General features: G+C 32.5%; 1 protein-coding gene across 1 annotated transcript in view; it reads left to right on the top strand.

The window, feature by feature from the left end:
- Positions 1 to 8,190: 8,190 nt before the first annotated feature.
- The window catches only part of LOC139493921 (cell surface hyaluronidase-like), a 38,898-nt gene continuing 22,709 nt past the window's right edge, over positions 8,191 to 24,379 (top strand). Inside the window, exons 1-17 of the mRNA XM_071282081.1 lie at positions 8,191 to 8,374; positions 9,325 to 9,547; positions 9,923 to 10,089; positions 11,508 to 11,667; positions 12,152 to 12,307; positions 13,147 to 13,362; positions 14,206 to 14,310; positions 14,833 to 15,005; positions 15,494 to 15,566; positions 16,256 to 16,392; positions 17,133 to 17,263; positions 17,580 to 17,649; positions 18,182 to 18,316; positions 18,877 to 19,018; positions 20,786 to 20,849; positions 21,751 to 21,786; positions 23,762 to 23,902. Coding sequence (XP_071138182.1) covers positions 8,237 to 8,374; positions 9,325 to 9,547; positions 9,923 to 10,089; positions 11,508 to 11,667; positions 12,152 to 12,307; positions 13,147 to 13,362; positions 14,206 to 14,310; positions 14,833 to 15,005; positions 15,494 to 15,566; positions 16,256 to 16,392; positions 17,133 to 17,263; positions 17,580 to 17,649; positions 18,182 to 18,316; positions 18,877 to 19,018; positions 20,786 to 20,849; positions 21,751 to 21,786; positions 23,762 to 23,902 — 2,267 coding nt within the window. The 5' untranslated portion in view covers positions 8,191 to 8,236. The remainder of the gene's footprint in view (positions 8,375 to 9,324; positions 9,548 to 9,922; positions 10,090 to 11,507; positions 11,668 to 12,151; positions 12,308 to 13,146; positions 13,363 to 14,205; positions 14,311 to 14,832; positions 15,006 to 15,493; positions 15,567 to 16,255; positions 16,393 to 17,132; positions 17,264 to 17,579; positions 17,650 to 18,181; positions 18,317 to 18,876; positions 19,019 to 20,785; positions 20,850 to 21,750; positions 21,787 to 23,761; positions 23,903 to 24,379) is intronic.

Genomic DNA, 24,379 nt, shown 5'->3' with positions numbered 1-24,379 from the left:
GTAGTTGGTTGAGTTATTCTTGGAAAAGGGGGATGTCTGTATCGATAACCTTGTATTGATGGAGTAGTTTATTGTATGATCAGTCTTTACGGTAAACAACAAAATCAACATCACAAGGCATCTGGAAGGCAAAATCTGGTCTTCATCGATAGAAATTTCAAAAATAATGGTTCCCGATTTTAAATTGGTCTATAAATACTTGTCAATAAACTCATCATTGATACCAGGACTACAATTTTTTTTTATATCAGACGCCGATAGGTTTCGCCAATAAAGCTAAGACAATCTATTGTTGGGGTAGAAAATCATCATTCAATTCATGTCAACTCAAAAATACGTTTAAATATATGAAAGAGATACAAATGTATTATTGATTTTACTATTTCCCTTGACCTACAGTCCTTCTCTCCACGTACACACCTTCTCTCCACGTCCACACAGAAGTTGATGTTAAGGTTTTTTTTGTTTATCACATATATATAAATCAGGCTATCATCGAGCTAATTATCTCAGAAAAAAACACTATCAAACACTGCTGTAAAGAGTAAAATAACAAAAAAATACCGAACTCAAAGGAATTCAAAACAGAATATATCTAACGATTGAAAAACTACTGTTATATGCCTGACTTGGTACAGGCATTTTCTTTTTGGAAAATTGTTGATTAAACCTTGTTTTATAGCTAGCTATTTAAAGTTTATTCACACTTAAAATTCTACTCTATTGGCAACAAGGTGCGAACAAAGCAATCAGACATAATAGGTAAAACTGTCAAAAAAAGAGGGACGAAAGATACCAAAGGGACAGTCAAACTCATAAATCTAAAACAAACTGACAACGCCATGGCTAAAAATGAAAAAGACAAACAAACAACAGCACACACGACACAACATAGAAAACTAAAGAATAAACAACACGAACCCCACCAAAAAACTAGGGGTGATCTCAGGTGCTCCAAATAGGAGTGAAGCAGTCAACATTGTGTTATATATAAACGTAATTACTATAAAACCCAAAAACGATGTCAACAAAGAAAAACAAAAGCAAAATTGAAAGACAAGAATACAAACATTGACAGTAGCACAATAATACAAAGACAAGTGCCGACTCACGCCAAAAGAGTTGTTGATCAAAAATGGACTAAACAGTAAACTTAAAGGTAGTAATTTACAAATACAAGAATACGTAGGCATGTGATTAAGACGACAAACAACGTCAGTCTAAAATCTCTACTTCAAAAACTATTCCTATTACAATTTAGATTGATTATAATGAATGTAACTAGTCATAAAAAGGGCAGAATATACAATCCATGAATATTATCAAAATATATTATATTTAATATTTAAAAAGCAAAAATGAAACATATTTATAAATAATTTATTGTAAAGTAGCCGATATTAATAAAGACGTATACAAATGTCTCCTAATGGTTTTAATCATACGTTTTTTGATTGAGTTAAGTCTGCCAATTGATATTTTATCGTATGTTTTTCTTTGTTGTGATGTTATGCTATTGTTTCAGAAAAAGGGAGAAGGTTTGGATCCATTAAAACGTTTAATCCCGCTGCAAATGTTTGCACCTGTCCTAAGTCAGGAATCTGATGTACAGTAGTTGTCGTTTGTTTATGTAATATATACGTGTTTCTCGTTTCTCGTTTTGTTTATATAGATTAGACCGTTGGTTTTCCCGTTTGAATGGTTTTACACTAGTAATTTTGGGGCCCTTTATAGCTTGTTGTTCGGTGTGAGCCAAGGCTCCGTGTTGAAGGCCGTACTTTAACCTATAATGGTTTACTTTTTAAATTGTTATTTGTATGGAGAGTTGTCTCATTGGCACTCACACCACATCTTCCTATATCTAGATCTCTTTCTAAATAACCTTCTGATGTCATGCAACAGTAATTTTCTATGATGACATGTAAATTTGCCAACACGTGATATCATTTATGTTACATAAGCTGTATGATGTATCTATATTTTGATTCAAATGTTCCATTGTGTTTATGATGTACTTAATTTTTTTCAGCTTCTCTCTGCTTTGTGTATTTAAAACGATTCCTTAAATAGCAATTCAATTGTCAACGAAGCCAGTAATTGTATTTATCAATGAAACATTTGTTAAAGAAAAACCCTGACTGAGTAATTTCATAGGTTGATGTAACTTTTCGTACTTAAAATCGTGGGTGTCTTGCTTCTAAAAAAATCGTGTGGTATATAAGTGCAACGGAAATCTGTGTATAATAGAAATGTATAAAAAAAAATCGCTTAAACCATAAAACATATTAACTAGTATGTCTACTTGTTAGTTAAGTTGTTCTCAGAAAAAGATCATTTGTTACGTAAATCTTCCGTTGATGCAATACTATATTTTGCAAATAAAAAGGAGTTAAAAGGTCCATCAGAACTGGAAATGTGTAAGTCATCATAAGGCCTGTTGAAGTCCGGTCTAAAAACAGTGTTAACAGACATTTATTTCACTAGGGCAAACAAAAAAATCATGAAAACAAAATGCATTCCTGATTCAAAGGATAACCTATGTTAATCCACAACCTGTGTCACCGCCACCCGACACAAATGCGTATACATTCATACGGTCCGCCCATACGCGTATGGTCCGGGTAATTTATGCGATAAACTTCGATCAGTTACTGTTACTATTAATTTCACCCTTCAGTGTGTCATAAGTATAGAAACGTTAAAGGTCTTATTTAATATTTTGATTAATATAAAAAGCAACAAGTTTGATACGATATGCCTGTACTCGAGACAGTTGAATATTGATAATTAAACCCGGCCCGGTTTTTAAAATAATTATAATTTACCTGTTGAGAGTGGAGAAATATCGTAATAAACGAATTAAAGCGGTGGAATCTGTTTCTTTAATGATTTCATCCGTCCTTATCAAACATTTGCAGAAAGTTGTGTTCTTTATATGTAACGTCATCATACATGGTCACCTGTTTTTATGACGTCCCAATCGTAAAGTACAGAAAAAAACAAGAAAATGTGACGTCACAATTAAATTTCGCCAGTCATTTGCCTAGAACAGTTATTTCACTTTTGAGGAGAAACATTTTTCTAACTCCGATCAAGAATTGTTAAAATATCACTTAAACTAGAGAAACAGTGTTACATGATATATGCATTAAATCAAACATTTTACTCAGGAGTTCAAAATATGACAAACATGTTGCACAAAAAAAATTCTCCAAGAATAATACATTGAAGTTGAATAGATAAAAGATGTGAGAAGAGTGCCAATGAGACAACTCAACATCCAAGTCACAATTTGTAAAAGTAAATCATAATAGGTCAAATTGATATAAGAAGATGTGGTATGAGTGCAAATGAGACAACTCTCCATCAAAGTCACATTTTTTTTTTAAAGTAAACCATTATACGTCAGGGTACCGTCTTTAACACGGAGCCTTGGATCAAACCTAGTATAAATGTTGTGAAATGTTAAACACTTTCAGAAAAACATCAACTTTGAAAAAAAAGTCATATTATACACTTTTGCAGGGTCATGATTGTTTTTTCCTCATAAAACACAATATGTCGATATAGAAAATTCTTCAAAAGTATCTAAATGAACCGTTAATCAAGAAACGAACTGTTTTACCGTTTTACTCATATCTTTCTAAAAACAAAATCAACTGTTCTACTTGTATTTACTTATTTCATTTAGCCTTATTTTTTTTAAAATTGTTTGGTGTGTTTCAATTTAATTTTAGTAAAAAATCGTCATATGATTTTTTAGTGTATTGATTTAAGTAATATATACAACTATTTTAAATGCACTAGAATGAAATTCAAAACAGTGTGGCTGTGGCCATTGATTGACACATTAAATTCATTCATTGACTCGGACAATTTACGTGAACGTTTGTCTGTAACGACCGCTGTTCACGACGTACCTACGATAGACATTTAAACTGTGGGGTTACCAAACGTTTCTTAACGCCTTTAATTATAAAATAATTCGAAAAAATAATCAGGAATAACCTTTATGTTTTGATTTATATAATTGATATAAATCAAAACATCGTGTTATTTCTGATTAATTTTTCGAATTACTTTATTAAGGTGTTGAGAACCTTTGATGACCCCAATAGATTAAGTGTCTTTAAAAAGTACACAGTGAGCAGTGGTCGTTACATACAAACGTTCACGTAAATTGTCCCAGTCAATGGATGAATTTAATGTGTCAATCAATGGCCACAGCCACACTGTTTTGAATTTCATTCTATTTGACAGTAACACGTGTTGTTCCTGTATTCGTATGTTGAAAATTATGTTATATTTTAGTATATATGGTCGGATTATGTTTCTGTGTGTAAGAGAGAGTTGTTCCCCTTTTGTCAGTAATTTGTATTTTTGTTTGTGACGTTATCTTGGTCTGATCAAAATGTAGAAAATGTAAGCAGATATGTTTTGATCTGTCCGTATATATCCACCTCCATCCATGCTACCAGAGCTATTACCCTAGTCTGTAATAATTAATAAGTGGAAATCAGAAGAAATTAAATATAAACGCCAGTTGAAAAGAAACATGACCAAATGCAATTGTCGCCCGCGTAAAGAAGCTTTAAGTTGACTATAGCGTCAGCAAGACAACGGCTATAGAAGAGGGACGAAAGATACCAAAGGGACAGTCTATAGGTGGCACGGTAGTATTTTCTGGCCCATAAGGGATAATGATAGCCTTTTTAGAATTTTCACCACTTTCTAACACTGCAAAAAATTCTACATTCACAGTTAACTGAAGTACTTTCATTTTATTATTCAGAAATGTATTTGAATATGTATCATGACCATTTACTTTTTTTGCCATTTTTAAAAACCTAAAGCCACTAGTACTTTTAGGTCTTTTATGGTGCAGCGAATAAAAAATTAAAAAAAATTCTCAAAAATTCATTTTCATCTGTATGTAAAATTATGTCATATTTTTCTACACCTGATTCATCCCTCAGTTTGGGAAAGTATGTTCAGTTGATACTGTATTTTTTGTCCAATCACACTGTTTAGATACATAACCTCAGTAGGGTACACAAAAGAGCAACCTAAATTCTGGAATGCAAATACTACCGTGCCACCTATACTAAAATTCAGACAGCATGTCAAAGATAAAGGATTTCAGTTAGTTACTTGTATCGATTTGGTTGTATAGACCAAATGTGGTCCTGTGAAAGAAGAATTTATCTAAAAAAATACCTATAGGTCTGAATATTCATATGGTCCGGCCCGTTAATAATCCAACGTTATATACTCATATGGTCTTACGCGTATGGTCCAAATACTAAAATGGTCCAGAACATATATATATATATATATATATATATATATATATATATATATATATATATATATATATGAAACAACCACTGAGCTAATTATCTTCATTTTCCTGCGAACAATAGAATCAGAGCAGATAAACATAAGAAAACAAAAAAGAGAGACATATTCCTATCAGATTGATAACGTGACCTGTGACAGTCATAAAAACGCAATGTGTATACATGTAGTAATTCATAAATAATAACCACAATTTATACAATATATGTTATATAAATACAAAACAGAGACATTTAAGAAAAACGTCATAAGGCTTTAAAACTGTCGACGTTAGGATAGACGTCTTTAAGCTTTTAGGTATTAAAAGCTGAATTGTATTCGTATGACCCTACCTTTATTTCTAAATAACCGTCTGACGTCATTTGATAATCAGTTTTTAATTAATACGTCAAATGTTTTAAACTGAGCTTGTTATGGCAGCCAAATTTGAAAACAAGTATAAATACGTCTATTACATAATAAGTTATTTAAAAATGACAACATCGTATGCGTAATATAAATATTTATATGTTTGAAATCAAAACAAAGCACACAAAAAAATGTTATATAACAACATGCGTATCTATCTATTTATAGTTATCAAAGTTACCAGCATTATAATTTAGTACGCCAGACGCGCGTTTTGTCTACATAAGAATCATCAGTGACGCTCAAAATATTTATAAAGCCCAAGAAGTACAAAGTTGAAGAGCATTGAGGATCCAAAATTCCAAAAAGTTGTTCCAAATACGGCTAAGGTAATCTATGCCTGGGATAAGAAAATCCTTAGTTTTTCGAAAAATTCAAAGTTTTGTAAGCAGGAAATTTATGTAAATGACCACATTATTGATATTCATGTCAACACCGAAGTGTTGACTACTGGGCTGGTGATACCCTCGGGGACGAAACGCCCACCAGCAGTGGCATCGACCCAGTGGTGTAAATAGTTATCAAAGGTACCAGGATTATGATTTAGTACGCCAGACACGCGTTTCGTCTATATAATATTAAATGTTTTGTGTATTAATTGTATTCAAAATTGATTGACGGTAAAAACTATCAATTCCTAGAAAAAAAAGGTATAAATAAAGAAATCCTTAGTGAAACAAGCAATACAACGGTAAACAGACAAAAGTTAAAACAGAAAAACTAATACCTGTACAAAGCGTGACACGAACCCATCCAAACCGGGATTTATACCATCAGCACAGTCGGTATAAGGAACAAAGATCCTGCTCCACTAATGGCACAGTTTTGCTAAAATCAAGTTTTTATGCCCAGCCCATTTATGGTCATTATGTTTTCTGGTTTGTGCCTCTGTCCATCCGTTCGTTGGTCTGTTAGTTGGTCTGTTCGTCCGTCCGTCCGTCCATCCGTTCGTTCGTCTGTTCCGCTTCAGGTTAAAGTTTTGGTGAAAGTTTTTTGGTCGAGGTAATTTTTGATGAAATTGAAGTCCAATCAACTTGAAACGTAGGACACATATTCCCTATGACATGATCTTTCTAATTTGAATGTCAAATGAGAGATTATTTCCCATTTTCATAGTCCTCTGAACATAGAAAATGGTAGTGCGGATAGGGCATCCGTGTACTGGGGACACATTTTTTTTTTTATAGTTGCCACTTAGATTTGAGGAAATTCAGCAATTATTATTCATTTCTTTATAAAAGATTTTGTTTGATTATCGTAATCCCTGCAAATTGTTTGATTTTCATCATCGCATATGTTATTTTTCTAAACTATTTATCGAACATAACTATACCAAAATATTGACGGAATCTCAAAACAGATTGTGTAACCAATAAAAAAAAACCTAGTGTGCAGCAGACGGGTTAGAAAAATCCTGTACCATATTGTTATGATATTGTAATAATCATATTTATTTTTGTTGGCCTAATTTGTGTTATGTGGCCTGAAAGTCATAAGGATTCAATAGAAAAATGGATTCAATTGAATTGGAATTTTGGATCCTCAATGATCTTCAACTTTGTACTTGTTTGGCTTTGTAACTATTTTGTTATGAGCGTCACTGGTGAGTCTTATGTAGACGAAACGCGCGTCTGGCGTACTAAATTATAATCCTGGTACCTTTGATAACTGTTTACAGCTACATCGCACACTCTTAGCAAAAAAGCAAACTCAGATTGTCTACCAACAATCAAGGAAGTAATTAATACAAAACCTGTACAGTGTGCAAGACTGTGCTTGTAATCTTTAAATAATAAACATAAATAAAGTTGAAATTTCAACTGTCCAGAGTGAAGTCTCTTGACCTTATAGACGTTTTGACTGTTCTGTTTTATGTCTTTTAGTTCTATCTTAAATGTGATTATATGGTAGTTCCTTTCCAAACAATTTTTCTAGTAGTTACATGTTTATTGTTATTTTAAAGTCTTTTGCTTAGGAACCTGTATCCGTTTTCCGTTTTCTTTCTGATGTATATGACATAAGCTTTTTTAAAAGGTAGTGTTTGTTTCGATTTGAAAATAGGGGGAATAATTTCAACTTTGCGGTTAAAAAAAAATCTTGTTGCTGTATGTTATCAAGAAAAGAAGATTATTTCGTAATAAAGTGAGATATACATTCACAAGAAGAGAGAAAACATGATACCCACTTTCCCCATAAAATAAGAAAAAAAAAGCAAAGGGTTGATCCCTATGAACCGATAAACAATGTGTTTTCTTCCTGAATTTAAAGTGATATGCCAAAACCTCCAGACCTTTTGATCAGTCACTTCCCAAGACGCAATGTTTATGTATTTGAACTTTTTTTTTTAAATTAGGTCACGCGTATGTTTAATTACTGAATCGTTGAAGACATTGAGAGGTTAATGTGGTGAAATATGTAAACAAATGTCATTAAGTAAAACAATAGGAAATGTCTCATCACATAAAACGTAATGGAGAGCTGGGCAGTTCTGTATTGTGCCACCGCTATCTTAAATATTGGCCAAATAACTACAACTCAATGTCCAGATGCTGATTCAAAATTGCGGCTTTGGTCAGATAGTGAAACATGGACATTACATGGGCTTCCGGTAAATATAATTGTATTTCATTCGATTATTTCAGAATCAAAAGCACAATTCAAATTCAAATCATTGCTCGATACGTCACTATATGTATTTCAATTTATCTAATTTAAGAACATTTTATGTTGTTAAATATTCCTTTTAATTTCACATGGGATGGACACATTTAATTTTTTTTCTATTTCCTTTAAAAAAAAATAATCAAATTAATATTGCATTGATCTCCGAATGCAAAATATGAATTAAAATTGCGCATATAATGCATACAAAAAGGGATATGGTTTATACTTTCGTGACATATTTTTTCCTTTGACACATTGTTTTAATGATGAAACGACACGATAATTACAACTGTGTCTTATGATTTATTAACTTATAATACATACATTATGGCTGATTGATGTGTTAGGGGCTATCTCAAGATGTATCTGTTAAAATATTATTATTTATGGTTGGTTTCAAGATACTTTATATTATTTTACGGATTTGCAGCAGTTTACTGTACGACCCAACATCAATAGAACCATACAAAGACGATACGCATGAAGTTAGTGAAATAAAATGCATTTTTAATGGGGGCACTTAGGGGATAGGGAAACAATTGAACCCGAAACAGGAAATTTAAATGGAAAGATAAATTAATTGGGTCGGGTTTTCGTCTCAGCTTTTAGGTAAAAGAAACCATCCGCTCTTCATCAATGAATAGAACGAGAGGGTGGAACTATTCCAACATGGATTCCGTATTTAATACATCGAACAAATGCCCGGTCTATAGTAAACAATTGATCACTTCAATACATTGTAACTTCTTTCATAAACTTAAAAAGTTGCTTACATACTTTTTGCAAAACTTTGTTGTAATAGCTATGTATTATAAGCAATATTGCTAAACCCTTAGAAGGTGAAACGAAAGAAATAAGTATGAAAAAACAATGTGTTAGTTTTATTGTTCGTAGGTACCTTTTCAAAATGCCACAGTGACAATAAAAAGTGGAATGAAAGTCAAACTAGATGTTGACGTTGATGTGAATAGTATTGCCATAGAAACAAATGGCCGTCTGGTGTGGGACTCCTCACGTGATAGTGTAGTACGAACATACTTCATTTACATACGGGGAACAATGGAAATAGGATCGGAGAACTGTAAATTCAAGCAGAAAGCTCAAATAATACTGAAAGGTAAATCCAATCTATTGTAGTTGAAAGTAAAGGGTCCAAAAGAGTTGTGCTCAATATATGTATTTGTGTAATGTATGACCGAATACAAAGTGCATCGGTCAAAGACAGATGTACTCATGAGAATGAATTAGTGATTTATAATTTGAGATAGCCGTAAACTATTTCCTGTATCTATTCTCTTATAAAAAAAATCCCACTTCAAAGATATAAGGTTTTCGGTGTGATGCCCTAGACATACGTTTTATCCACGCGAGTTTCATCGTTATCACTCTAGTCAGAACAGTTGGAACTTCAAGTACGAAGAAGTTAAAAAGCAATCCAAAGCGAAAATTCAGAAATGTGTAAGTCACTACTTCAATGAATATATTTCTTCAGGTATTCGTGGAGAAAATGCCGGTATTCCACAGTGTGGCGAGAAGTTTATTTGTGTGGACCAAGGTGGCACACTTGAATTACATGGCAGAGACAAATTATCCTGGACAAAGTTAACCAAAACTGTTACTAAACTAAGTGTAGGTGAAGGACTATATTTCAAACATCAGGTAGGATCACGGGACATTAAGATAAGTGAGTTTACATGCTGTATGTATATATCAATAAAACAATTATATAGGAAGATATGACATGATTGCAGAAGAAACAACTTTTCATCATAGACCAAAATGACGTAAAAGTTAACAGGTATATGTCACCGTACGGCTTTCCACGATGAGCAAACCCCATAATTCATAATAAAAGAGGGACAAAAGATACCAGAGGGACAGTCAAACTCATAAATCGAAAATAAACTGACAACTATGCATTATTGATTTCAAGGTCAACAGCGAAGCTATTATTAATGTTATGCTTTAATGAAAGAAAAAACAAAACAATAAACCTAAAAATCTTAACGTTTTGTATCAACACATCCCTCTTTCTGAAAAAGGTTTATCGTAACAAATTATCATTTATAATTTCTCAGACATCTACCATCAATTTTAAATGATTAAAATGCGAGTAAAACATCTTTAACTATGATTTTAATGTCATAAATTAAATTTTATAAGGTATCAAACATTGTTTATACGCCGTGTGTTTATTTTTTAATTTTATGAAATATTTGAAACTGGACGTTATGCAAAAACAAATCATTTTCTGTTCCATTATAACCGTCATCAAATTTTAACAATGGCGGAAGTAACGAAAGTATGGAACACAACTCATCAATTGAAGTGACATTGTTTAAAAAAAAATGCAACTAATAAAGGCAGTTAACAGAAGTATACCACTGTTCGAAAGTCATCAATCGATTAAAAGAAAACAAATCCGGGTAACTTAAATCTAGGAAATATAAATATAAGAGGAAAACAACGAAATAACAGAAACACTAAAGTGCAACCAAAAAAAATAAAATAGAATGAAATTCAAAACAGTGTGGCTGTGACCATTGATTGACACATTAAATTCATCCATTGACTGGGACAATTTACATGAACGTTTGTCTGTAACGACCACTGTTCACGACGTACCTACGATAGATATTTAAACTGTGGGGTTACCAAAGGTTTCTTAACGCCTTTAATTATAAAATAATTCGAAAAAATAATCAGGAATAACCTTTATGTTTTGATTTATATAATTGATATAAATCAAAACATCGTGTTATTTCTGATTAATTTTTCGAATTACTTTATTAAGGTGTTGAGAACCTTTGGTGACCCCATAGTTTAAGTGTCTTTAAAAAGTACATAGTGAGCAGTGGTCGTTACATACAAACGTTCACGTACATTGTCCCAGTCAATGGATGAATTTAATGTGTCAATCAATGGCCACAGCCACACTGTTTTGAATTTCATTCTAAAGGAAAGTGCAACACATGCAGCAGAAACGAATTATAAGATAACAATTGCCATTTCCTGAAGTGTGAACAAACACGGAATCAGAATGAAAAATAAAAAATGTAAAATATGCAATTTTTCAGGAATCTGAGAATATGAAGCATGACTGGAGAGAAGGACTTAGAGTTTATGAAATGGATCCTTCATCACCAAAGGTGTATAAAGAAGATGTGTTTTATCTGTCTGGACAAATGGTCTGGTGGACAGACAAAGGAATAAAGGAGATTGGGCCTTTTATTAACAGTAAGTTCATTAATTTTTTAACATATTGTATAATTAGATACGATTTGTAAAATAATGAATGCCACCTAAGACCTTTTTTTCAGTCTTGTTGACACTTCGTTGTCATTATAATGGAATTGTATGCGACTGTCATACAACAGTGAAATTTGGCTGGCTATGAAACCATGTATAATCCACCTGTACCAAGTCAGGATTATGACAGTTGTTATCCATTCTTTTGATGTGTTTGGTCTTTGGCTTTTGCCAATTAATAAGGGACTTATCGTTTTGAATTTTCCTTGGAGATAGGTATTTTTATAATTATACTTTTTATTAGGAATCAAACATCCATATAACCATACTGACTATGCATGTAAACACATATTTGTGATTGGTCGATTGTTTATTGAATAGATATGTCATGTCTATTCAAGAGTACGTTTCGTATTTACAACAACGACAAATGACTGTCTGACGCTTCAATTTTGTATCTTTATCTTTTAAGGTATGCAAGATGGCCATGTGGTTTGTGTTGCCTTGCTGCGAACATTGGTTGGATCCAGCGACCTCTCCGAGGTGTATACCTTACTAGAATCAATAGGATCCAAGAGAATCCGAGAGGTCGATAACGATGATGCTTACGCATTAATTGCTATTATAGGTTTCTTTTCATTACTAATAGTAGATTATTATTTATTTTTCTATTGTTGGTATATTACAAAATGTATTTAACTTTCCAGCCTTTCCGATCGAATGGTTGATGATAGTACCATCTAAGCATGGTTTTATCACCAATGTCTTGAAATTCAGTGCAGGATTATAATTTCATAAAATATAAGTAACGTTAGGAAAAGTTCGTTTAACGTAATCGAAGTAGTCATATTACAACTGAGCTAATGATAATATTAGAGATTATAAAATCCTCTACCTGAATGTTTGATCATGAGTTCATTACCAATGATGTCCATTAATGCCAACCTCATACCTGTCTTTCAGTTTCTCTCATTTCATTACCAAGTCTTCATTTCGCTCTTTTTTGTGCGTCACCATTTTGTCACTCTCTTTTTTAATCTACTGTTTATCGAAAGACGATCTTTGTAATTGTTGCAATAAGAAAATCTACATGCAGAACTAAAATTAAAATTCAATTAAAATTCATTTTATTCACAATTCCAAAACTTTACCTAGTCGTTTGATAACTAAAATGCTTTGTTAAAAGACGTTTAAATGGTTTTACTAAACAAAACATACTAGAACGTCATACATCATAGAAACCCCAACTAAAACCAAACTGCAGAAGAAAAAAAACACAAAAAAAACCCAACAAAAGAACAAAATGCAAAAGTTTTAAGATCTTTCACAATAACTTGCTGTTGGCGACTAGACGGATGAAATTTTACAAACTTCTGCTCATTTGTTTGTAAGGTGGTTTTTTTTTGGAAATTTTAATTTGAAGGGCGTTCATAGTCTAATTCCAATCAATCATTTAAATGCACACAGGTAAACCTGATTCAGCAATAGAGAAATTAGACAACTCGGCAAAAGACGGACGAATAGCTACCGTTTCCATGGATTTTAGAGCTGCCAACCAACGAATTGAGGTGTTGAGTAGAGTTGGCTCTCCTGGAGACACACGTGTAGACTTTATAATATATGAGTATGACAGGACGTATCCCATCATTGACGTGGTAGACAACGTTCATAGCTGGGAACCAGGTTTGTTTAACAGTCTTAGAACTACAAGCGTTACATTACAATTTTATGCATGTATGCCAATAGGGTTATAAAAAGGATATATCTTTATGGCACCAACAAACTTTTTTTCCTGCTTCTTTTTCAATTACTTACAAAAAATGTAGGCGTCTTTGTTGAATATACTTTCAACAAAGTCAAAGTTTGCTTGTATGTTTGCTATTTTTGTCAGTTTTGTTGTTTATATGTGATGGCTGCTTTTCCCAATTATTGTCACATTTACCAATTATGTCTGTTTGAATTGCTCATTCGATTTTGTTAATACAAATGTATTACTATGCAAAACTGGCAAACAAGTGGGATTTTTAGCTCCATTAAGACATAAAGTGAGGTTTAATCCACAATTCTCTTCAAACAATGTCTGTATATGACAGTTTTGATTCACTCGTTCTGTTGGCTGGTAACGTTTGGGTCTGTTAGCTTTTATGTACTTTCTCTTTTCAATTTACCTTGTAGTTCGATATACTAGAAAATTAATATGAATATTAAACTAATTATATATATGCATTATTTGATAGTGCAAAACTTCACCGCTAAACATCCGGCATGTATTGGTAAGAGCAAAGAATTGTAGGGACAATCAGATATAAATGCAGTAATGAGCAAAATAATGGAATGTTGGCTTACTACCAGCAGCATTAACATTCGTCACATTTCAACAAAGTATCGCCTTGAATACGTTTGAAAGATTGGCCGATTGACTTATATTAATCAACTAAATTGAATAAATCATTCATTTTTATCTTTGCTCTTACTGACTTAAACGGTCGTTCACAAACAAATTCTTCACAAATTGTTTGTTTTCAGGCGACAGGGTGTTGTTAACTTCTACAGATTTTGATATGGACCAGGCTGAAGAAGGAATTGTCCAGTTTTGTCAAAACTGTAACCAGAAACAAATAGGAATTAGCCGTGAGTTTACAAAATATAAACAATATCTACGGATGGAAAGGAAGGTTCATAAAATAGACGTAGCTACATTTAAAGACATGGGAACTGTTGTGATTTTAGAAGTAGGGTAAAGATTATCTGCAATTAAAGGAGTGAAGTGGAAAGATGTAAAAACCTAGTCGTATCCTTTATACTTTTGGCAAAAAAAAAATCAATATAAATACAGGTGTATTTATTGCTTAACTATGTAAATTTAATAAATATACAAATTACACTTTTATCCTCGAATGACTGCTTATAGTAAGACTGCAGACCTGTTCTTCTAAAGGATCATTTAAAAGCACATTACATCCAATTGAAATAGCAAAGATTGATTGCTACACGAAATTGAATTTGATCCTCCGTTTTATCAGGACTGTATGACCTCCTTCGACGTTTTAATATCTTCTTTGATTTTTTTCTTTCGCTATGATTGCTTTCGAAAAAGCAGTTTTATGTATGGAATTACTTTGTATCTGATTTTTACTGATCTATCTATTCCAGTTGCTCCCCGATACACACATTGGTCAAAAATGGAAAACAACATTGACATGCGCGGTGAAGTAGCTTTGTTGACCCGTAATATCAAGATCCTAGGGGAAATGGAGATCAATTGTCCTACAGCCAATAAAAACTGTAAGGATTATGCTTATGACACGTTTGGCGGTCAAATCCAGGTACGTGGATGCTAAATCTGTCAAATTAGCATTGAACTATAGGAAATTACAATTACTCTGTTTACATGTAGCTTTAGATCTGGATGAATAAATATTATACATAATGTATGTGTTGTAATTAATGTACCTATATTTGAATTATAATTTGTAATATTGAAATAGAACGTAATTATAGTACATGTATGACATTGTGTTTGAACGGATTCAATTCAGATAAAACAAATCGTCAGAGTATGCATAACACGTGTCACTGGACGTAATGCAATCGGATAAATAACAAATTATAATGTACAGTAATGTCAATGAGACAAGAATCCCCAACTGATCGCAGGACAAGGATACATAACTACAGATCATTGTCAAGGCTTCTACAATAAACAAAAACAAAACGGATAGCTTCTCTGATTTTTAATTGCGTTGTATAGTTTTAGATCATTTAGATGTATAAACCATTCAATGTAAATGATTATTTTTCAATTATTTTTTAGATTTTAAGGAACTTTAAGAACGTACACATAGAAGGCGTAGAGCTAGAAAACGTTGGACAAGCCACTGAGATAGGTAAGACTAAAACACACGAAATTGATTAAAAGTAAAATACAAAGCATACCTCATTACACAGTTGTGTCATAGAAGGTACAATGCTAGTTGAAAAAGAATACCAAAAAAAACCGCTTATGTTAACAAATTAAGCTTAAATACATTATTGATCGCTGCTCTTAAATGAACATTCAGTCTACTACAAATAAATACTAATATAAAGAAATCAGAAAAGGGGCATGCGGTCAAACTCTGAACAAGCCTGGTTTTTATTACATATTAAAGTCACAAAAGGTCTTAGATCCTGAACGGAAAAATTGAAATCTTAAAAATCGGACATTCTGTGATCAGTAATCACACACCAAAACTAGAAAAAGGCTTTGGTTGAATAGGTCTAAATGCAAAGGTGAAGTAACGGAAAAACATGTCATTTTAGAATCAATCACGGAACATATATCTCCTGAACGGTTAACCTGGTTAACAAATTACACAAACACACACACTCAAATCAGACAAATAAAACGCAAAATAACTTAACGATCTTTGTAGAATATATTTGTATTTTGATCAAGATATCCCATGTTTTGTTAGGGTTTGCATCACCGTACATTGCAATGTGTTCCCATCTTGAATATACATGTAGATTTACCTCTTAACCATAGATGTGTACCTGTTATTCTTTTCTTGTTGATGTCTGTTTTGTTTTCCAGGAAACTATCCTCTACATTTCCACATGTGTTATGACACTGATGACGGGAATTATCCTAATCCACCATATCTCAAGAGAAACTCAATTTACAGAGCGTTTGCAAGATGTATAGCAATTCACGGTTCGCATGGCATAACGGTAGGAGTTTTGTTTACATTGTTAATTTTTTTGGCATTTCATTCTGAAGAGATAATAACCTATAGACGTATAGTTGCCTGGACTGTTTGTTTTGCTATTTGGGTGTATGTTTAACACCCTTTTGCAATTGCAAAATTTCTTCTTTAACTTCTTGTAACTAAATCAATATACAGTAAAATCTAAATTCCAAGGTAAATTCAAAAACGGAAAGACCGTTATCAAAGCTCAAACGCATCAAACTGTCATATTCCTAACTTGGTACTGGCGTTTCCTTATATGACAAAATGGTGGATTAAGCCTGGTTTATATCTAGTTCAACATCTGACTTATATGACAGTCGCATAAAATTTCAGTATCCTCACTTAAAATTATTATTATGAGATAAAAAAAAATAGATATGGTATGATTACTACAAGCGTTATTGTTTATATTCATGAAATATTTGAAACCGGTATTTATGCTAATAACAACAATAATTTAAACATCCTATCACTGCCTTGCCTGTTGATTCCCTCTACCATTACATTACATAATATGTATTACAAAAAATGCCATCTTTGTTTAAATGCACATCTGCTATGAGTATTCAAAACATTTACTGGTATAGTATGAGTATAAGAACCGTTTGTACAATAATAATGTTGGCTTTGGTGTATGCTTTTTTTTTTTTTATCGTAAATCTTCTTTTTGTCGCTTTACCTATATATTAGATTTTAATGATCTATGTTATACTTTTGTAGATAGAAGATAACGTCTGTTATGATATACTGGGTCATTCCATTTTCTTGGAAGATGGAGGAGAAAAGAGGACAGTAATTGATGGCAACTTGGTAGCGTCCACACGTAAAGGAAAACTTATTGCATCAGACAGGTTAGTCATTGTCATTGTTTCTATTTTCCTTCGGTGTTTAGTATATTGTGTCGATGATGTGATAACAATAGGTTTTGAGAGGAAATATTATCTTGTATTACATGCTTTGATTTTATGTTATTCCAGGGGACAACTTTGCAATCATAAACACAAATTGCACCAAACTATCACCAACCCAATCAAACAAACAAAATCAAGAAGTACAACAAACCAATAAAAAGAACAAAACGTGTAAGGTCAGTGGCACATACAAGTGTAAGTCAACCTAGTTGATATCTGGTTCTTTGTACTTGTACATCTTAAGTTTCTTTTTCAGCACACCAGCCTCGTTCTGGATAACAAATCCTCTGACAGTTATACGAAACAATGTGGCCGCTGGTTCAGTGGTATGTCACATTATAGTATTAGGCGTTATCAGTTATGTGCAAGACTTGTTTGGTTTTCAATGTCAAAGGCTTTTTGTGTCTTATGCCACAATTATATCTGTAATAAAACTGGTGTTGAAAGTACAAAAAAATATTTTCATTAGATATTTTTTCAGCTTACTTATCATATATTTGTTCTTTATTCCATTTTTCCATGCAATCGCAAGTTTTGAATAAGTCTATTTATTTCATGATACTATTATCCATTGTCCCGAGGCATAACCACTTCATCACTTTGTCGTAAAACAAAGGAAACTTACACGGGTACCACATGTTGAACACGTTTATTGATAACAAATGACTTTGTTGATACTTGATGTTATTGTTTTTGAAAATTACAAATGCAAGCCAACGCGAAAGCTGCATTTTTTTTTAAATATGCAAATTCGTGGAAAATAAATATCATCGAAATCCTTGAAAAATAGTTTCCCAAAATTAGTTTTAGTCCTTAATTACGATTAAAAAAGTAATGATTATTCAATATATTGTACAGGAAGATGGTTTCTGGATAATATTCCCCGATGAACCTACAGGGAATTCTAAAAGTTTAGGATTTATGAAGAAATATGAAGCAAAACACACAAAGATAACTGAAATATCTAATAATGTAGCTCATTCAAATTTAGTGGTAAGTATTCTTATATGACGCAAATGTAACGCCTGTGTTCACTGAGGTACATGTACGATATATGGTCACCTGGACTTTTCTTCTTGCAGTAAAACCAAGATTGTGCTGGGTGTATAAATATGCCACCACGTCTGGTCGACGCGAAGACATTGCATTTTGTGCCTTGTGTAGGGAGTACATAGTCAGTATACCGGTTCGTCAATTGTTTTGGTATTCAGATTGGGAATAAGTGTGTAATCTGTCTTTAAATTATTTTCCTTATCAAATAAAGAAAGAAATCCTTTTACACGTTTTATTTGTGTACCAATAACATAAGAACATCGTGTTCTTTACTGTGCGGTTTCAGATTTTAATGAACGTACTATTTGCATTATCAGAAACAATTTTCAAAAGATAAATACAACTTCCACTTTTACATGGTTTATACGCATGTCAAGCAATTGTTATCAATATATGCTTGAATAATCATCATAACCCCGATTGAATGACAAATAAAACCCCTTTACTCCCAATCAATGTTATTCTTATATGCACTGCAATATCTTCCTATATTTGATTAGACAGGATTTTTTATGGATGGTACAATACAACACAATGATCTTAAAGTATATGGTGTTAATGGATATTATCCCAGAACAATTCCAACTGATCCAAGGAATAAATATGCAGAAGATGATCCAGTATACATCAACAAAATGACATGTATGTACAGTATTAAACAACAGCCTCTGGGCTATCTAAAAAGTAAAAACACAAACATACTGAACTCTGAGGAAATTTCACAACGAAAAGTCCCAAATCAAATGGCAAAATCAAATGATAAAATACATCAAAGGAATGAACAGCAACTGTCATATTCCTGACTTCGTACAGGCATTTTCAAATGTAGAAAATTGTGGATTGAACCTGGTTTTATAGCGCTAAACCTTTCACTTGTATGACAGTCGCATCAAATTCCGCTATATTTACAACGATGCGTGAACAAAACAGACATAATCGGTAAAATAGTCAAAATATGAGTTAAGTCTACCAATTGGTATTTTATCGTATGTTTTTCTTTGTTGTGATGTTATGCTATTGTTTCAGAAAAAGGGAGAAGGTTTGGATCCATTAAAACGTTTAATCCCGCTGCAAATGTTTGCACCTGTCCTAAGTCAGGAATCTGATGTACAGTAGTTGTCGTTTGTTTATGTAATATATACGTGTTTCTCGTTTCTCGTTTTGTTTATATAGATTAGACCGTTGGTTTTCCCGTTTGAATGGTTTTACACTAGTAATTTTGGGGCCCTTTATAGCTTGTTGTTCGGTGTGAGCCAAGGCTCCGTGTTGAAGGCCGTACTTTAACCTATAATGGTTTACTTTTTAAATTGTTATTTGTATGGAGAGTTGTCTCATTGGCACTCACACCACATCTTCCTATATCTATTTACAGCAGTCATCACTGTGTTACAATCTCAAAACAAACAAACATTTACAAAAAAGCACAAAAAGCATCTATCAACTTAAAAAAACATTTTCATTGTTTCTCGTGTTTGGCGTCAGATAATGTAAGCGTCACTTAGGAAGACATTTTGTCGTTTAATGTATAATCAAAACAATTATAATTTCACATGGGGAATGGTGGTATGCAGGGTTAAAAATCAAAAGTTATGTTAGAATTAATTTCAGAAACAGACCAAGATCTAAAATTATCCAGAAGTTCTTTAGAATTTTTAAGAATCCATATATGGTTAACTCCACTACTCGAGTAAAACAATTTTGTCGTTTGTTGTTCAAAGTATTATCAAATTTATAATAGAACAATAACATAATGACATATAATAGAACGGGATCTTTTAAAGTACAGAGTCACGTTACAAGAACAAAAGAAACACAACAGTAAATGAAAGATAATACAAACACATTGACGGGATGTATAAGTACCGAGTTCACTTACGTTTTTCTGATCTAGTTCTTGTGGCAGAATATTTTGTTTTCTCTACTCTGTACAACTGTTTTGAAATAATTTGTCTTTTGTCATGGTACATGCTGATTAATAGTTTGCTTTGTATTCTACTTTTATATTGACTGCAAAATACATACTTGCTTTACTTATGAATTTAAAAAACAGAACAATCCAAACTTAACTATTTATACACTTACTTCAAGACAATCAATACTTTCGAAACTATGCAAATTTATCAAAAATTGTTAATAAGGGGTTGTGTGATCCGGGTCGACATCTCTCTCATCTCAGTTGTAAAGTCAAAAGTGTATTGCGAATAATTTATCACTTCGAGTGTAATTCAATCAACTGCAAAGTGATATTTCAACGTATACGTTGAAAATAGAGTGTTGGTATTTCCAAAATGTATACGTTGAAAAAAATGTTGGTACTTACAAAATGTATATGTCGATTACTTGTCGCCGACGATTTTACACTACGCTTGTTAATTCATTATTTAATATATATTCATACATATATTTTAGGTTGGAAAAATAGAATACAGAACAGTTGGATCAGGGGAGGGTTTATAGTTTTGAAACATTACTCGTGAGTTTATTTTGTAAGGCATGGATAATTCATATTTGGAGGGGGCATGGACTTTTTATGCCCTATTTAAGGGCATTATGCTTTCTGGTATGTGGGACCGTCTGTTCGTTCGTTCGTCCGTTAGTCCGTCCGTTAGTCCGTTCTTCCGTCCGTTCGTCCATCAGTCCCGCTTCAGGTTAAAGTTTTTGGTCAAGGTAGTTTAGCAGAATTAGAGATTTTATCCCATTTTTACGGTCCACTGAACAAAGAAAATGATAATGCTTTTTTTAAGGTTGTTATCTATCAAAATTTCGTAACAAAACTTTTCAGACTTAGAGGGGTAACGGTTTGTTTCAATTGGAAATGATAATAGAAAAATCATTTGCTCCTACAATTCATAAGAAATTCTTTTTAAATAGAAAAAAAATGTATGCTCCGGAAGAAAAACCCATGAACCTCGATTGGTCAAATTGTCATAAATTATTAACGCTTTCTTAGCTAAAATGATCCTATGACTGTAATTGACCTGTCCAATACAAAATGTCATTTTTGAATTATATAATGTTATATAATGCGCAATACAAATAATTAAAATACTTCCAAGTTAATGGTGTTCATGTTTTGGAGAATATGCAACTTTAAAGCCGCAGTCGTTTGTTTTTTGTTTAATTTTTTTAATCTTTATCAACCACCAGTTGTTTGGTTTCTAAGCCCCAATTAGATTTGTTTTTTATTTTCTCTTAATGATTTGAAGTTTTTGTTCGTCTACAGTTCAATTCGCAGAAATGGTGGACGACTCAATTCATGTGTTTGACAATCAGATTATACTGAAAGATTTAAGTTTATCTCTTTTACATCAATTTGTTTTATTAAATACATACATTATGCACATCAGCTTTTTCATGTTGGTTTATTTTTTCAGCTCAGCAGACAGCGGTCGAGGACTGATATTTGCAAGGTATAGTTGGTTTAGACATTTGTTTCTTTGTTTTGTTAAATTCACTTCCCAAAAATGTATTTACTAATTATAGACACTTATGAACCACATCAACAAACAACAACTACTGAACATCAGATTCCTACATTCGATCTCTCATATGATCAGTTTCTGTTTGTTATGATGAGGGTAGTATTCAATGAAATATGTATGTTGTCCTTGTTTTAGCGTATTATTTTGATTTCAAATTTAGACTTGCTTTAACAGGTGCATAATTAGGGGAACACTCTAGCTGTTACACGAAGAAGATTTACATTCGTGTCTGGCAGGGTTTGCTGAATATAGAAAAATGGAACAAAACTGCAACAAAAGAACCCAAAAATAAAGAAAATATCTGAAAATAGAGAGAAGAGAATAGTGAAAACATTTCAAAAATGTAAAATGATCGACAAAACAAATAAAGAATGGATAAACATGACTTTAAATATCAAAGAATACATACGTGAATGACCCCTATCTTTTCATATGAGGCCATCGTAAAATTATAAGAATGTGTGTCAATGGAACTCGAGAGAATTTCATTATTTTATTTGTGAACTATGAAGAACTTTTTTGATGGTATGACTTCAATTTTGTTCCCTCTGTTTTGTTGGTATTTTTCTTAATTTAAGAAATAATTGATGCAAGCTATACTTTATTGTAGTTTTAACATGGGTTGGCACTATATTGTGATTAATTTTGCCCGAGCGATAGTGAGGGCTAAAAAACACGAATATTATGCCTACCCATGTTAAAAGTTCAATAAAGTATAACTTGCATCAATTATTTCGATTCTGATAAGGACAATTAAGGTAATATTTATGTCCGATGTGTATAAGGGTAAAGCGAATGTGTAGTCTCTTCCATGAACCTCCCTTTTTTGTTTGTAAAGAAGAAAACAGCTGGCGCTATGATTTTTCAGAGGGAGGTGTTTTTGAACAGCCAGCATGAACGGTTGTCGTATCTAGGTCATATATGTCAATTTTGGAATGCAACGCATTACAGTCATAATAAATGAATGAGTAACAACAACATGTGCATCATTTAAGAGTTTGGAAGTGTTTTAAGTTAATGAAATATATTAGATACATGCCAATTTGATAACATTCATTATACTTCAGAAGTCAATATACTCATGTGCAAATTGTTTTTATTAGATTTAGAGCATGGGTTTATTCATAAAGAGAAAGAAACATGTCATATTCGAATTCTGTTTAAGTTGTCTGTACATGAAGTTAATGTAGGGGTAAATTTTATTTATACCTGAGGGTATAAAACATTGCTCAGTGCTTGGAGCACAAGAATCATGCTTGATACATAAAATCCAGCATTTTGATTGGTTGATTTTGGAGTACGAGTACAAAAAACTGACTTGATTGTTTTATGACCGCAAGGCATGGAGTCTAACTATTTGTAATATCGTTATAAAAGTGTGTACTTATTTTTCTATTATTTTGTTTTGCAAACTGATATAATGTTTATGTTTATGCGTCATTGGTGAGTCTTATGCATACGAAACGCGCGTCATGCGTATTAAATTATAATCCTGGTACCTTTAATAACTATTTACACCACTGTTTCGATACCACTGCTGGTGGACGTGTCGTCCCCGAGGGTATGAATTCACCAGTCCAGTAGTCAGCACTTCGGTGTTGACATGAATATTAAGAATATGGTCATTTGTATTAATTTCCTGTTACAAAACTTTTCGAATAACTAAGGATTTTTTTATCCCAGGAATAGATTACCCTAGCCGTATTTGACACATTTTTTTGGAATTTTGGGTCCTCAAAACTCTTCAACTTTGTACTTGTCTGGTACCTTTGATAACTATTGAAGTCGTTTTTCTACAGAATAGTATGTCATGTCAGCTTCATCAACAACAAATAGTTTTACATTTTGTGATTATGTTTATACGCGTAAAAATAATCGGAGTGTTCTTCAATTCCATTAACAGATCATCAAAACAAGAGCAATTTATAGAATACAGCGTTATTGTTGGCGAAACGGATAATATTGGAGAACCGACCAAAACCTGGAACAATACATTAAGTCGACCATTGGCTTACCCTCGGTCTCTAGCTGTACCATGGGATGAGTAAGTTGAACATTAAACTTTCTTTGGCGTTGAAACAGAATTCAAAAGGTTAACTGTTTTCGGAGGGTATATGTTTTTAGAAAAAGTAGTCATAGGAAACTACTGATACAACATTTATGTTTTTAAGTGTCCTAAGCAGCGAATGAACTTAGTGTAAACATATTTTATTAATTAAATTCAGGTAAAGTAATGTACACACATAGGCATTTACATAATAATACAAGTGAAATAATTAATAGGATCTAGAAACAAGCTGTTAGCGTATACTAAACCGCTTCCGTCAGCGAATGAACTTCAAATGAAATTATAATAAAAAGCATATAAAAGAGGTTAATTGGCATTTTTTTTTTTTACATCCTTCTAAACTATCCTGCCCGAAATAGAAATCAGTATGTTTGATTTGTTAAAATGTGACATTTTTTTGGCAAACTTGTTTGCATTTTAATGTGATGAAATTTAATGGTAATGAGACAACAT

The sequence above is a fragment of the Mytilus edulis genome, chromosome 11 (assembly GCF_963676685.1).
Source record: "Mytilus edulis chromosome 11, xbMytEdul2.2, whole genome shotgun sequence".
NCBI classification, from domain to species: Eukaryota; Metazoa; Mollusca; class Bivalvia; order Mytilida; family Mytilidae; genus Mytilus; species Mytilus edulis.
The sequence above is the reverse complement of the archived record's forward strand: the minus strand, read 5'-3'. Positions and strand labels throughout refer to the sequence as shown.